This window comes from Engraulis encrasicolus, unplaced genomic scaffold (assembly GCF_034702125.1).
Source record: "Engraulis encrasicolus isolate BLACKSEA-1 unplaced genomic scaffold, IST_EnEncr_1.0 scaffold_220_np1212, whole genome shotgun sequence".
Classification (NCBI taxonomy): Eukaryota; Metazoa; Chordata; class Actinopteri; order Clupeiformes; family Engraulidae; genus Engraulis; species Engraulis encrasicolus.
The window spans coordinates 54195-69957 of NW_026945504.1; the positions used below are offsets into that span (position 1 = coordinate 54195).

General features: G+C 49.8%; 1 protein-coding gene across 1 annotated transcript; it reads right to left on the reverse strand.

The window, feature by feature from the left end:
* Positions 1-14327: 14327 nt before the first annotated feature.
* On the reverse strand, positions 14328-15554 carry LOC134442708 (uncharacterized). The gene is made up of 2 exons (XM_063192751.1): positions 15461-15554; positions 14328-15367 (listed from the first exon to the last, which is right to left on the reverse strand). Exons 1-2 carry the CDS (start codon positions 15530-15532, stop codon positions 14912-14914), a joined length of 528 nt encoding a protein of 175 aa, XP_063048821.1. The 5' UTR covers positions 15533-15554; the 3' UTR covers positions 14328-14911.
* Between the last annotated feature and the right edge of the window lie 209 nt (positions 15555-15763).

The following is a 15763-nucleotide window of genomic DNA, read 5'->3' on the forward strand; positions in this document are numbered from 1 at the left end:
TTGGCTCATCCTGACTTCTGGTGAGTATTTTTCCTCTTTTTAGCAGAGATCTCTTGAATTTGATGAGCCATGCCACTGCTCGTACTAACCTTTTCCATGAAGAGTAGTGCTCAATCAGTTTGGTGGTGGCAGCATTGGTCAGAATGACAGTGTTAACAGTGATGTCAGGCTTTACCTCTGGGTCACCTGGAGGGATTTGGCCGATGTCCTGTGGCGAGCTAGGCCATTCACTTTCGTTCTGTGACAGGAAGGGGGGGGCATTGAGCCACCTGACAGAAGTCAAGAGTGGTATAATGTGCAAGCCACGGGATGCATCATCTGCTGGGTTTTGTTCAGAGCGTACATACCTCCATTGCTGCTCATTGGAGAGATTGTGGATGACTGCCACTCTGTTTGCCACGTAAGTATGAAATCTTTTGGTTGTGTTGTGAATGTACTTAAGTACTGTTGTACTGTCAGTCCAGAAAGTAGATGCACTCAATTCCATGTGGAGTTCTTTCTGTAGCATCCTGTCCACCTTCACAGCCAGCGTTGCGGCTGCAAGCTCCAGTCTAGGGATTGTTAACTGTTTCAGAGGAGCTACTCTTGCCTTCCCAAGAACAAATGCAACATGAACATCATTGGTGTCGTTGGTGAGTCTAAGGTAACTTACAATCCCATATCCTGACTGGCTTGCATCGCTGAAGTGGTGCAGTTCAGCAGTCTTCACAGTAAAATTCTCAGGCTTCATGCACCTGTCCATCTCAAATCTGTCTAACTGCTCCAATTCAGTGAGCCATTTTTTCCAGGGTCCAGTCATCTCATCAGGAATTAGATCATCCCATCCATAGCTTTCCTGACAGAGTTTTTGCAGGATTTGTTTGGCCTGAAGTGTGAAAGGGGAAAGGACCCCTAGTGGGTCGTAAAGGGAACTCACCACAGAGAGAATGTTGCGCCTGGTAGGGGCTTTGTTTTTCATTGCCACACGGAACGTGAATTTGTCATTTTGGATATTCCACTGTATTCCCAATGCTCTTTCCAGTGGTGGTTTGTCTAGATCCAGGTCAAGGTGTTTCACAACTGCAGCTCTGTGGCTTTCAGGGATGGTTTCCAGGACTTTGCAGCTGTTGCTCACCCATTTATTTAAAGTAAAGCCACCTTGGGCACATGCCTTTCTCAAGTCACTGGTGAGTTGGATTGCGTCTTGTACAGTGGGTACACTCTTTAAACAGTCATCCACATAAAAGCTGCGTTTGATTGTGTCCTGTACATCAATGCTGTATTGATGTGCATTGTCCAGTGCAGTCTGCTTCAGTGCAAAGTTTGCGATGCTTGGTGATGACACTGCACCGAAAAGATGAACAGTCATCCGATAGACTGTCATGGGTTGGCTGGTGTCCCCTAGTGGCCACCAAAGGAATCTCAAGAAGTCGCGCTGATGTTCATGGACTTTCACTTGGTAATACATTGCCTCAATGTCTGCCATTAATGCAATTCTCTCATGTCTGAATCTCAGCAGGATGCCCAGGAGTGGATTGGCAAGATCAGGACCTTGAAGGAGCATGGTGTTGAGTGACTTGCCTTGGTATGACGCTGAGCAATCAAAGACTACACGGAGCTTTCCCTTTTGTTTGTGGTAGACGCCATGGTGTGGTATGTGCCATACACGGCCATCACACCTTTGCAATTGGCTTGCTGGCACCCTTTCTGCATATCCCTTGTCCAGTATTCCTTCCATGAATGTTGTGTATTCAGAGGCATAGGCAGAATCCTTGTTCAGTTTTTTGGCCAAGCTCCATGCACGTTGTGCTACCATGTCATAATTGTCAGGCAAGATTGGATCTTTGTCACGAAAGGGTAAGGGTAAGTGGTAATGTCCATCTTTACGAATGAGTGACTTGGATGCCATGTCCATGAACATACGATCCTCAAAAGACAGCTCCAGCTTCTCATCGTACTCCTTTTCAGGGAAGTCATGATTGTACTGAGATATCAGCAGCTGTTTGACATTTTCAAGAGAGATGCGGTTGGTTGTTACCCTTGTAGTTCCATCCTGTTTCATTGCAGTGTCATTAATTGGACCGTGGACGAGCCATCCAAAATAGTTTTCAAAGCAAAAGGACCCTGGCCCTGAATGTGTATAATTTGCCAGGGTTCCATAGCTTTTGGAACGTTAATCCCGATCAGCAATTCAACATCAGCATTGATGTTGGGTAGTGTGACTTCACTCAGATATGGCCATTGACTTAATTCTTGTTGAGTCAGCATGTCATTTTTGGAGACTGGGATGGATTTCTGAGTGTAAACATTTGGTAGCGCAATATAGACAAAAGTATGGTTTTAATGACCTAAGTTTTGAAAGAAGCGTCCTTTAATGTTCAAAGTATGTTCAAGTATAGTTCAAGAAATGTTTTATCTCTCTGAAGTAGTTTTGACCTAGGGTAAGTAAGTAAGTAAGTATGCCTTTAATAATCCTGCCATGGGGAAATTCGTTTTGTTGCAGCAGTAACATACAGATAGTGCAGAGACAGTAGACAGTGTACATACAACAACACAGGATAAATACTTAAAAAGATGTTAGGGGAAAATATAAATGTCTCTGTTAAAAACCACAACAACAAGTACATTAGTAAAAATGAAAGTGCATTGTAAAAAGTGCATTAGCAGCTTCATAAAATGGAGGAGAGGGTGCTAGGACAATAATAAATAAGTAAGTTAAAAAGTTAAAAAGTTAAAAAGATAAAAAGACCATCACTGCCATCACTACCACCACCATCAACATCATCATCATCATCACCATCACCATCAACATCATCATCATCATCATCATGGCTACCGCAGGGACTTAGTGTTATTATATAGTCTGACTGCAGAGGGAAGAAAGGCCCTGCGGTACCTCTCTGTTCTGCAGTTTGGGTGGAGGAGTCTACTGCTCAGTGGGCTCAGCAGGGCTGCCACTGTTCCATGCAGGGGGTGGATGGTGTTAGCCAGGATTGCTGACAATTTCGTCGTCATCCTCCTGTCCCCCACCACTTCCACAGTGTCAAGGCTACAGCCCAGGACAGAGCCAGCCTTCCTCACCAGTTTGTTGAGTTTCTTTGCCTCAGCTGCTGTGATGCTGCTGCCCCAGCACACCACCCCATAGAACACAACAGAGGAGACCACAGAGTCGTAGAAGGTCCTCAGTAGGTTTTGTTGAACCCCAAAGGACCTCAGTCTCCGCAACAGGTGGAGTCTACTCTGGCCTTTCTTGTAGAGAGCCTGGGTGTTGTCAGTCCAGTCTAATTTTTTATTGAGGTGAACTCCAAGGTATTTGTACGTGTCCACAATGTCTATGTCAATACCCTGGATGTTTACTGGTAAGAGAGGGGATTGTGTTTTGCGCCGGCGGAAGTCCACAACTAATTCTTTTGTTTTCCCAGCATTTATCTGGAGGTAATTCAGTTGACACCATGCCACAAAGTTCTTGTTTACGTCCCTGTATTCCCTCTCATCCCCATTATTAATTAGACCCACGATTGCTGAGTCGTCTGAAAATTTTTGTAGGTGACAGTGTGGTGTGTAGTGTGTGAAATCTGCAGTGTAAATGGTGAATAAAAGAGGAGCCAGCACCGTCCCCTGCGGCGCCCCCGTGCCACAGACCACAGTGTCCGACACACAGCCACTTATCCTCACATACTGTGGCCTGTTGCTCAGGAAGTCCAGGAGCCATGCTGACAGATGGTGGTGCACTCCCGCACGATCCAGCTTGTCCCTCAGGAGATCTGGTTTGATGGTGTTAAAAGCACTGGAGAAATCATAAAACATGATTCTCACAGTGTTCCCAGGCCCCTCTAGGTGAGACAGGGCTCTCTGGGTGAGGAAGATGACGGCGTCCTCAACCCCAATGCCAGGCTGGTAGGCGAACTGCAGTGGGTCCGCTGATGAGCTCACCAGGGGGCGCAGGTGGTAGAGGACCAGCCGCTTCAGAGTCTTTGCCAGGTGGGCTGTCAGGGCCACTGGCCGGTAGTGGTTAAGATCAGTGGGCCGAGATGTTTTTGGCACTGGTACCACACACGATGTTTTCCATAACTGTGGCACTCTCTGTTGCCTCAGGCTCATATTAAACAGACGCTCCACAATTCCACTCAGCTGTTTGGCGCAGGACTTGAGGAGCCTGGAGCTGATGCCGTCAGGACCTGTCGCCTTCCTGGTTCCAAGCTTAGCCAGTTCCTTCTCCACCTGGGATGTGGAGAGAACAGGGGGCCACCTGAAGGGCGGGGGCTGGATGACATGGCACCACAGGAGGTGCTGGAGGTGGCAGCAGGTGTTACAGGTGGAGGGAGTTGTGGCTGTGGCAGGGCTGGCTGGGCTGGCTGGGCTGAGTTAGCTGGGGGAGGGGTGGCTGGTTGATCGAATCTATTAAAGAACCTATTTAGGTTGTTCACCCACTCCTGGTCTCTGGTCAGCTCAGGCCTGGAGTTGTTATGCCCTGAGATGGTTTTCAGGCTCTTCCAGACCCCCCTGGCGTCACACTGCTGCAGTTGTTCCTCCATCTTCCTCCTATAGCTGTTTTTCCCCTCTCTAATTTTCTGTTTCAGTTCTCTCTGCACCGTCTTCATCTGCTCCCTATTCCCTGACTTAAAAGCCCTCCTCTTGTCCCTGAGAAGGGCCTTAATGTCAGGAGTTATCCATGGTTTATTATTGGAAAATAGTCTTACTCTCTTAGTGGGTATGGTGGAATCAACACAAAAATGTATATAGTCAGTAACACAGCTGGTGAGACTGTCAATGTCCTCCCCATGGTCATCACAGAACACATCCCATACTGTGGTGTCAAAACAATCTCTAAGAGCCTCCATTGCCTCTTCAGACCAGACCTTCCTTGTGTGGTAAGTTACTGTTTGCTTCTGCACCAGGGGCTTATACACAGGGATGAGATGCACCAGGTCATGGTCAGATCTTCCTAGGGGGGGGAGGGGGGAGGATGTGTATGCCTCCTTAATATTGGCATAAAACAGGTCTAATGTTTTGTTCCCTCTCGTATGGCAGGTAACATATTGACTAAATGTTGACAGAGTGGTGGTTGGGGGGGCATGGTTAAAATCACCCGTAATCAGGAAGAGGGCTTGGGGGTGTTGTATTTGTAGTCTGCTCACAGTTGAGTGAAGAGCGTCCCGAGCCAAACCGGCATTCGCAGACGGGGGGATGTACACAGCTATCGCGATGACGTGCGAGAGTTCCCTAGGTAAATAGTATGGTCTAGTGCCAATGGCTAATAGCTCTATGTCCACACTACACAGTTTTTCTTTGATGGTAATGTGCCCCGGGTTACACCATCTCTCATTTACAAACACAGCCAGTCCCCCACCCTTCCGCTTACCACTGTCCCTTGTTCTGTCCGCCCTGATCAGCTGAAACCCGTCCAGAGTAGCATTAGAATCCGGTGTTAGCTCCGTCAGCCATGTCTCTGTAAACAGCATCATGCTACATTGCCGGTATTCCGTCTGGTGCCTTGTTAGCGCCGCAAGCTCATCCATCTTGTTCGAGAGGTTCCCGGTGATGATGGCAGGGACGGTAGGCTTAAATCTTTTCTTCTTACTCCGGCACATTACCCCCGATCGGTAACCCCTTCTCCTTCTTTTAACCCTATCCAGACTGGGGGGGGGCTAAAAGTGCCCGCACCAACTTTGATGTCGTATAATTCCTTAACGACTTAAGCTATGACTACGAAACTTGGTGACTTTTCCTAACATTTAGTTGGCTACAGTTTAGTACCAAAAGATTATGTTTATCATTTTTTCCGTTGCTATGGCAACGGTTTTCTGACAGGTATGTCTGACCAAAAATCACTAATCTAAGTCTCATTATTGTTCCTTTTTCATATTTTTTTGTTATTTCCATTAGCATCAGACAACTTTGTGAGCATTAAAGTGGTCTGAAGCATATAATCATTAAAATTTAAGTGCATTACCTAAATTTAATGGAAAATACATTACGGCGATATTTTAGGCATTATAATCATATGATGTCATAATGACGTCATAATACCAGATAATGACACAAAAATTATGTCAGTCATAGATGTCCATATGTAGATCATCTCCCCAAAGTTTGGTGGTCATACCGTATTCCGTTCATGAGTTATGAGGGGGGGGTCAAAAGAGCCCCCCCCAGGCCCAGGAATGCCAAAAAAGCCCAGTCTGAATAGGGTTAAGTCCAGGGGGAACATCAGGCTTGTGGCCGGTTAGCATCCCAGCACTGCGTAGGGCTAACAGCTGTTCCCGAGTGTAAACAATCCCATGCCCGCTGCTTGTCGAGTCAGCAAGCCAGGCAAGTAAAAGCCAGAAAAGTAAGGTGAGAACCAGTCTCGGCGTTCATAGTGTCGCCGGGGGGAAACGGTTAGTAGAGGAGTTAGTCCAAAGAGTAATCCACATAGAAACACGAACGGAGCACGCAAAAAAACACTATTACACAAACACACACGGAGCTGCTGCAACAGGCTGCCACCGGTGCGGCGCCATACATCAGGTTTTAATGACCAAATGTTTTAAAGTGTCCTCTGTTTTTAGTGTCGTAAGTATGGTTTCAACAGTGGTTCAAAGTATCTCTGTGTAAAAGTTGTTGCTGTGAATCATGAAAATCTTGAAAAAAAAAAAAAAATTCCGGAAAATGCAGTCTGGATGGATAGGCAAACAGACTTAATTTCCGGAAAATGCAGTCTGGGCCACCTGCATTCAAACACAGAAATGAACATCGTAAGGCTTCGCCGACACTTCAGACAGTTTCGGCACTCACATTTTATTCACATTTTATGGTTGATGCTGAAAATAGAGATTTGATCTTGGTGTTTGGTTAATTTAGTCAGATTTTTTGGGCTGAATCAGATTACACCCTTGCCAGGAGTTGCACCTGGAATTTCCACCCAGAGAGTGGCTGTGTTACTGTTACACCACAAGAGTTGTGCAAAAACAGCACCAAAAAATCTTTTTTTTAAAAGAGTTTTTTTTTTCAAGATTTTCATGATTGACAGCAACAACTTTTACACAGATAAAACATGAGATACTTTGAACCACTGTTGAAACCATACTTTGTCATGAGCCCTCTCACTCCACCAGTTCACCACCTTAATTGGTTCCCATTACCTGCCACTCTGCTCACCGCTCTCTCTACTCACCCAAACTAGTTCCACCTGTCTCTTCCCTGCTCTGCTCTAATTACCTGGCCAGCTGCGCTACATTATCCACTCACCAACCTCTCCTTGCACCACTCTGCTCTGATTACTCTGCCAGCTGCGCTGCATTACCCACTAACCTCTCCCAGTATTTAAAGCCTCTTCTCACAGCTCAACTTTGTCAGATCGTCTGCAATTCCACACCCGGAACCAGTTTGCTGTCTTCTCTCTGACTCCTGTATCTTGACCCTGAACCTGCCTTTATCCTGACTACTCTTCTGCCCCGGAAAACCCGACCTGCCTTCTGCCTGCACGACTCTTGACTACTCTTCTACCCCGGTAATTCTGACCAGCCTTCTGTCTCTGCAAAACGATTTTGGATTCTCCCTGAACTGTACTTCTGCCCTGTTTCACCGTGCTGTGGTGTTTGTGTTCCCCCCCCAGGACTTCCGGACCACCTACCACCGGCTCCTTTGGACTAATCTCTGCCACTGGGGGGGGACGCACACACAGCACGTTGGACGAACCCTGGAATCCCGGTAACTCTGGGAACCAGCAGAACCCTCACTCTCCCAACTTCCCTTCCCCCTCAAGTTTTCAATAAACTTTCTGTGTGACGCAATTGTGGTCCTCTGGTCGTCTGTCTGAACCGTGACAGTACGATCTGACCACTATGGACCCAGCGCACACTTCCCCCAACATGGAAACCGATGAGCCTGAGCAACCCACCGCCATGCAACGTCTGGAAGATGCTGAGAGAGAGGTAACCCGCATGAGCGGCGACATTGCCTCCCTGCTACAGGTCGGCCACCAACAACATCAGCAGTTCCAGCAGCAACAGCAGCAGTTCCAGCAGCAACAGCAACAGGTCCAGCACCAGCAACAACAACTCGGCTTAATCATCCAGCTCCTCACCAACCTTACCCCAGCCGCTCTACCTGCCGGCCTTGCCCCAGCCGTTCTGCCCGCCAGCCCAGCTCCAGCCAGTCTGCCCACCAGTCCAGCTCCAGCCAGTCTGCCCACCAGCCCAGCAGCCGAGTCCTCTGCCCCAGCCACTGCAGCCGCGGCGCTTGCCCCAGAACCCAAGATTGGAAACCCAGAGCGGTTCAACGGCGATTCATCCCAGGTCCGGCCATTCCTGATTAGCTGCCGACTTCAGTTTTCCTTGCAGCCAAGGACCTTTGCCACGGAAGGGGCTAAAGTCGGTTATGCCATCACACACCTGACGGGCCGAGCTCGACTCTGGGGAACAGCAGAATTTGAACGCCAGACCCCTGCATGTGCAACCTTCGACCTGTTTGCTGAGGAGATGCTGAAAGTGTTTGACTTGGATTCTCCAACCGCAGAGGCATCCCGTGAGCTTTTCAGTATTCGGCAAGGCAGACGAACAGTTGCAGACCATTCCATCGACTTCCGAACCCTGGCAAGAAGAAGTTCTTGGAACACACCATCGCTGGTGGACGCGTTCTTCAACAGCTCGGCCGACTACATCAAGGATGAGTTGGTCTCCCATGAACTGCCTTCCACCCTTGATGAAGCCATCGCACTGGCTGTCCGGATCGACAGAAGGATACAGACCCGCCGTCGTGAGAGGGGGCGCCAAAATCCACCAACCACTGGCATTCGGAGAAATTCGACTGGGCCCCTGCCACCTACTGCTACCCAACCAAGCCAGCTTGACCAGTGTGAGCCCATGGAAATTGGGCGAGCCTCTCTCACTCCAGCCGAACGCCAGCGCCGCTTCAACTCAAACCTCTGTCTCTACTGTGGCGGTGATTCACATCGTGTTGCCACCTGTCCTTTAAAAGCCGAAGCTCACCGGACCTAGGGGGAGTCCGGTTGAGCTCAATGACCGTCCAGTCCTCCGACCGCAAACCCCTGCTGCAAGTTCACCTCTGTCTCTCTGACTCAACTCACACCCTGGCTGCTCTGGTGGATTCTGGTGCCGAAGCCAACATAATAGACATCAAGCTGGCACGCCAACTGGGACTAGAGAGCCACCGTTTGACCCCTCCTATTCCTGCCCGGGCGCTGGATGGACACTTACTCGGATCGGTCACTCACGTCACGGCCCCTGTCTCAATGAATCTGTCCGGAAACCATCAAGAAACCATCCAGTTTCACCTGCTCCATTCCCCGGGCCAGCCCCTCATCCTGGGTTACCCATGGCTCCGCCGGCACAACCCTCAGCTCGACTGGGTGACCGGGGTGATCAGGGCGTGGGGAGAGGACTGCCATCGAACCTGCCTGCTTGCTGCCGGCTTACCCAAACGGCCAGTACCCACCAACTCTGCTCCAGACCTTGCCAATGTCCCGGAATGCTACCACAGTCTCAGAGAAGTGTTCAACAAAGCAAGAGCCACATGCCTGCCCCCTCACCGGCCATACGACTGTGCCATCGACCTCCTCCCTGGAACAGCTCCTCCCAAGGGCCGCCTCTATTCATTGTCTGCTCCTGAGAGACAGTCCTAGGAGGACTACATCAATGACTCTCTGTCCGCAGGGTTAATCCGTCCATCTTCATCTCCTGCTGGTGCCGGCTTCTTCTTTGTAGGGAAGAAAGACGGATCCCTTCGCCCCTGCATCGATTACAGGGGCCTCAACGACATCACGGTGAAGAACCGTTACCCTCTGCCTTTGCTCACCTCTGCCTTTGAGTTGCTCCAGGGAGCTACAGTCTTTACCAAATTGGATCTCAGAAACGCATACCACCTAGTGCGGATCCGGGAGGGGGATGAATGGAAGACCGCATTCAATACACCAACAGGCCACTACGAGTATCTGGTTATGCCCTTTGGCCTCACAAATGCTCCTGGTGTGTTCCAGGCTCTTGTGAACGACGTGCTGCGGGATATGTTAAACCAATTTGTCTTCATTTACCTCGATGACATTTTAATATTCTCCAGAAGCCTGTCTGACCACACCCGCCATGTCCAGCAAGTCCTTCACCGTCTCCTGGAGAATTCCCTTTATGTCAAGGCGGAAAAATGTGAGTTTCACGTCAAGACTGTGGCCTTCCTGGGGTACATTGTGGCAGAGGGAAGTATCCAAATGGATCCAGCCAAGGTGTCTGCAGTCAGTTCATGGCCAGTTCCGGAGAACAGAAAGAAGCTGCAGCAGTTCTTGGGGTTTGCTAACTTTTATAGAAAGTTTGTCAGGAACTACAGTACTGTTGCCGCCCCTCTGACTGCTCTAACCAGCACCAAGCAACCCTTCACCTGGACCCCAGCAGCCGACAAGGCCTTCAGTATCCTCAAGGCAAGGTTCACCTCCGCTCCCATTCTCCAGATGCCTGATGTGGACCGGCAATTCATTGTGGAGGTGGATGCCTCTGATGTGGGAGTTGGTGCTGTGATTTCCCAGTGGGCTGCAGAGGATAAAAAGCTCCATCCCTGTGCATTTTTCTCACGTCGGTTGTCCCCCGCTGAGTGCAATTATGACATAGGGAACCGAGAGCTGCTAGCTGTTAAGCTTGCCCTGGAGGAGTGGCGTCACTGGCTGGAGGGGTCCACCGTCCCATTCCTCGTTTGGACTGATCATAAAAACTTGGAGTACATCCGCACGGCCAAACGGTTGAACTCCAGGCAGTCCCGCTGGGCCCTCTTCTTCACGCGGTTTAACTTCACTCTGTCATACCGGCCTGGATCACGCAACACCAAGCCAGATGCCCTCTCCCGCCAATTCCAGAAAGGTGACACTCCCTCCAGGGATCCTGCACCGATTCTGCCCAGTCCCTGCATTGTAGCAGCTCTGACCTGGGATGTCGAAGAACGGGTGCTGAAAGCTCTTCGTAACCAGCCAGGTCCCAGCACTTGTCCAGTTGACCGCCTCTTTGTTCCCGAAAATCTCAGGTCCCAGGTCATTCAATGGGGACACGACTCCCGCCTAGCCTGTCACCCTGGCTCCAACCGCACCTACGACCTGCTTGACCAGAGATTCTGGTGGCCCTCTCTGAAAAAGGATGTACGGGAATTCGTCCAAGCCTGTCCCATCTGCAGCCAAAACAAGTCGTCCTGCCAGCCACCAGCCGGATTGCTGCAGCCCCTGCCTGTGCCCACACGTCCCTGGTCTCACATGTCCCTTGACTTTGTTACAGGCCTGCCCCCTTCCAGCGGTATGACTGTCATTCTCACCATAGTCGACAGATTCAGCAAAATGGCACACTTCATTCCTCTCCCCAAGCTCCCAACCGCCAAGGAGACTGCCCAGGTGGCCCTGGAACACGTCTTCCGCATCCACGGTCTGCCCAAGGATGTAGTTTCTGACCGTGGCCCACAATTCTCCTCTGCCTTTTGGAAGGAGTTCTGCCACCTGCTGGGAGCCACAGTCAGTCTAACTTCTGGATTTCATCCCCAATCCAATGGGCAGTCAGAGCGGACAAATCAGGAGCTTGAGAAGGCACTGCGATGCATGTCGTCCCGCAACCCTCACTCCTGGTCACAGCAATTGACATGGGTGGAGTACGCACACAATTCTCTGACCAGCTCTGCCATCGGTATGTCCCCCTTTCAATGTGTCTATGGATACCAGCCTCCTCTATTTGCCAGCCAGGAAGGGGAGGTTACCTGCCCATCTGCACTTGCTTTTGCCCGTCGATGTCGTCGCACCTGGTCACAAGCCCGAGCCACCCTCCTCAAATCCGTTACCAGCTACACTACCGGGGCCAACCGTCGGAGAATCCCTGCGCCCGCCTACCATGTGGGCCAAAGGGTGTGGTTGTCATCCAAGGACATCCCACTCAAAGTGGAATCACGAAAGCTGGCGCCCAGGTTCCTTGGTCCATTCCCCATCCAGAGGGTGATCAGCCCAACTGCTGTCCGGCTCCGACTGCCCAATTCCATGAGGGTGCACCCGACTTTCCATGTGTCAAAGATTAAACCCCTTCATGAGAGTCCGCTGGTTCCTGCTGCACCCCCTCCTCCTCCTCCACGCCTTGTCGATGGTGGTCCAGTATACACCGTCCGCCGCCTGCTTCGGTCCAGACGCAGAGGTAGGGGCCTCCATTACCTCGTCGACTGGGAGGGCTATGGACCAGAGGAGAGGACATGGGTGCCGGCTGGTCGGATTGTGGATCGGACCCTCATCACCAGCTTCCACCAGCGTCATCCTGATCAGCCTGCAATCCGGAGGGGGCGCCCCAGAGGGATTCCTGACCGCCCGGCCTCCCGTCCTGTGCCTGACCCTGACCCTGTCCCGCAGCCTGTGACCCGTGGGGGCCATCTCAGAAGGGCCCCTGCTCGTCCTGCCCGCTCGGCCACCTGTCCTGTGCCTGATCCTGACCCTGTCTTGGGCCCTGCCCCCAACCTCGGACCTCCGGCTTCCTCGGAGGATGAGGGCGCTCGCTCTGACCGTTCCGAGGAGTTCTAACCCTCCGCCGGCTCCCCTCCTCCCGCCCGACGTGATGATCTTGGGACTTCTGGGGCCGTCCCTTGGGTGGGGGGTTCTGTCATGAGCCCTCTCACTCCACCAGTTCACCACCTTAATTGGTTCCCATTACCTGCCACTCTGCTCACCGCTCTCTCTACTCACCCAAACTAGTTCCACCTGTCTCTTCCCTGCTCTGCTCTAATTACCTGGCCAGCTGCGCTACATTATCCACTCACCAACCTCTCCTTGCACCACTCTGCTCTGATTACTCTGCCAGCTGCGCTGCATTACCCACTAACCTCTCCCAGTATTTAAAGCCTCTTCTCACAGCTCAACTTTGTCAGATCGTCTGAAATTCCACACCCGGAACCAGTTTGCTGTCTTCTCTCTGACTCCTGTATCTTGACCCTGAACCTGCCTTTATCCTGACTACTCTTCTGCCCCGGAAAACCCGACCTGCCTTCTGCCTGCACGACTCTTGACTACTCTTCTACCCCGGTAATTCTGACCAGCCTTCTGTCTCTGCACAACGATTTTGGATTCTCCCTGAACTGTACTTCTGCCCTGTTTCACCGTGCTGTTGTGTTTGTGTTCCCCCCCCAGGACTTCCGGACCACCTACCACCGGCTCCTTTGGACTAATCTCTGCCACTGGGGGGGGACGCACACACAGCACGTTGGACGAACCCTGGAATCCCGGTAACTCTGGGAACCAGCAGAACCCTCACTCTCCCAACTTCCCTTCCCCCTCAAGTTTTCAATAAACTTTCTGTGTGACGCAATTGTGGTCCTCTGGTCGTCTGTCTGAACCGTGACATACTTACGATACTAAAAACAGAGGACACTTTAAAACATTTGGTCATTAAAACCATACTTACCCTAGGTCAAAACTACTTCAGAGAGATAAAACATTACTTGAACTATACTTGAACATACTTTGAACATTAAAGGACGCTTCTTTTAAAACTTATGTCATTAAAACCATACTTTATTTAAAACAGTTACAGATAAAAGATCCTTAATTTTTTTTTTATCTTGAAACAAAAAAAACGTATCTCAATAATTCAAACAAAAAACATTAAAAACAAGAACATTTGAATCTTTGAAGGGGAAATGGTTAAGGGACGGGGCCGCATCTGCGATATGGATTTGACGGTGTGTATTTGCTTGCAGACGAGGGGGGTGCGCTGGCTGCAGCTTCCTTCTCGGGCGTTTTCAGGCCTACAGAGATATAAAGCGCACTGAAATAATTCAGTTCCTTATTTCAACTGCACAGTCCACACATAAAGTAAAAAGATTGGGCCCAGTTACTTACCTGTCCACTTCCTCACGCGCCTTGGGGTGAGGCGTTCTAAAGGCACGGACATTCTTGCCAGTTTGCGTTTGGCTTCTGCAATGTTTTTCTTTTGAAAATAAAAAATCAGACATGTTAAAGTTTGAAGTCTGTATATCCTTGTTTGTCTGTGTCTCTCATCAATGTTTTTCGCCTAACTAACTGGATGGGAAAATTCCAAAAACTCAGTATAGGAAATAATATGTACCTTATGTTGTTTAAGCAGCGCAGCCCTGGCCATGTCTTTGCCCGCGCCGTCTTCCAGGAATTTTGGTGACTGATAAAAGAAGACAAAAATATGAGTAAAACACAAGAATCCCACCTGAGAGTGCGACTTTTCTACTAAATAAGAAATAGGACGTCAGACTTACGGTGAAGAGAGACTTCCTGGGCTTTGTGATATCACGAGAGGCCGCATCCTAGAGGGACGCTACATCCCAATGCGGTGGCTCCAACCACCGCTGGTCCTGGCTCCATCTGGTGGTGGCATGTGAGATTGCACCTCAACTGTATGTTGCAGCACAGCTGCAGTCACTGATTGCAGCACTCAGCTGAAGCTGAGAAGGACCTGATTAACTGCATGTTCTGTGAAAACACTCTCGACTCACAGACAATGGGAGAAGGAGTTGGAAGAGCAAGAGAGAAGGTTGTGCTCTCTTTTCTGAGCAGGATGGACTTCTGTGGAAGAACTGCTAAAAAGGAAACTCTTAATGAAATACTTACCTGGGCTACTTACCTCCGTGGCGGCTACCCTGTGGAGAAAACACTGAGTCGGTGAGAACTGTGATAAAGACTGAAAAGAAGAATCGTTTTGTTTGAGAAGAAGATTTATTGAAAAGAGGAACTTTTGATTTCACCTTTCTAAGGAAACAGAGACATTGTTTATTTTGAGCCTTGAGAAGAAAAATCCTTGTTTTGACTTTTGAACTTAAAAGACATTTTCTGTTAACCCCCTTTGAACATCATTAAAAAAACTTTAATTTGAAACTTGTGTCCTTGCACTGTTTGAACTGTACCGCTGAGAGCCGTGTAGCCTCTCGTTATATCACAGCTTCTTTTTCGGAGTTTCCTCCAACACCTCTATCTCTCTCGCAAACTCCTCTTCCTCTTCCTCAGAGGACGGATCCTCCCCCAGTTTTTCCGCTTTGGTGACCCAAGCTCTTCATCAGAGGAGTCGACGACTCGCTTACTCTTCCGTTGTCTTTTCCTACTCGCTTTTTCTTTTCCTCCATCCTGCTTTTTGTCTTCCTTCATCCCCCAGTCCGAATCTCCCTCATCTTCCTCCTCCTCATCCCTCAGGTCCTCGTCGTCGTCGTCCTCCTCCTCCTCCTCCTTATCCTGCTCCTCGTCCATTGCTGCCTCCTCGTTCTCATCAATTTTCAACTCCCCTACCATCTTCGAGAGCATTAGCTCTCTGATTTCAGTGATCTCATCAGGGTTTGGGACTTTTTGATAAAACTTTTGGTTGGTTGTGAGGTCGTGGCACATTTGTCCAGCAATCTTACGGCCTTCGAGCGTGTCGGACGTCTTGACGGCCTAACAAGAGAACATGTTTACACATACTTATACATACATGCATGAATGCATAAATTAATACAGGCACATGCATACACAAATAATGTGACTCACATGTGTGGCGATGGAGTCCCTCAACCCGCTGAAGGTTGGCGCAGGGTTCGGCATGCCCAATTCAGCCCACATTTTTCTGTGGAACTCCAGTAGAGCTGGGGCAATCCCCCCACTCATACTGGAGAAGACATGGGGGCCTCCCCAGCCCTCCAGCCCCTTCCTCGCCTCCAACCAATTGGTGATTGTCGCGTAGACCTTGTCGCTGACGGTCACCGGGGCATCGCCAAAGGTTGCACGAGTTTTATGGTCTTTGACCTGTTTGAGGACACAATGAGTAAAACAGACATTGCACATTATATTATA

Bases quoted from the DNA above. Each gene is read 5' to 3' on its own strand.
- LOC134442708 (XM_063192751.1), bottom strand. From the start codon at position 15,532: ATGTGGGCTGAATTGGGCATGCCGAACCCTGCGCCAACCTTCAGCGGG. The intron at 15,368-15,460 runs GTGAGTCACATT...TTCTCTTGTTAG, and splicing joins GGGACTCCATCGCCACACAT to GCCGTCAAGACGTCCGACAC.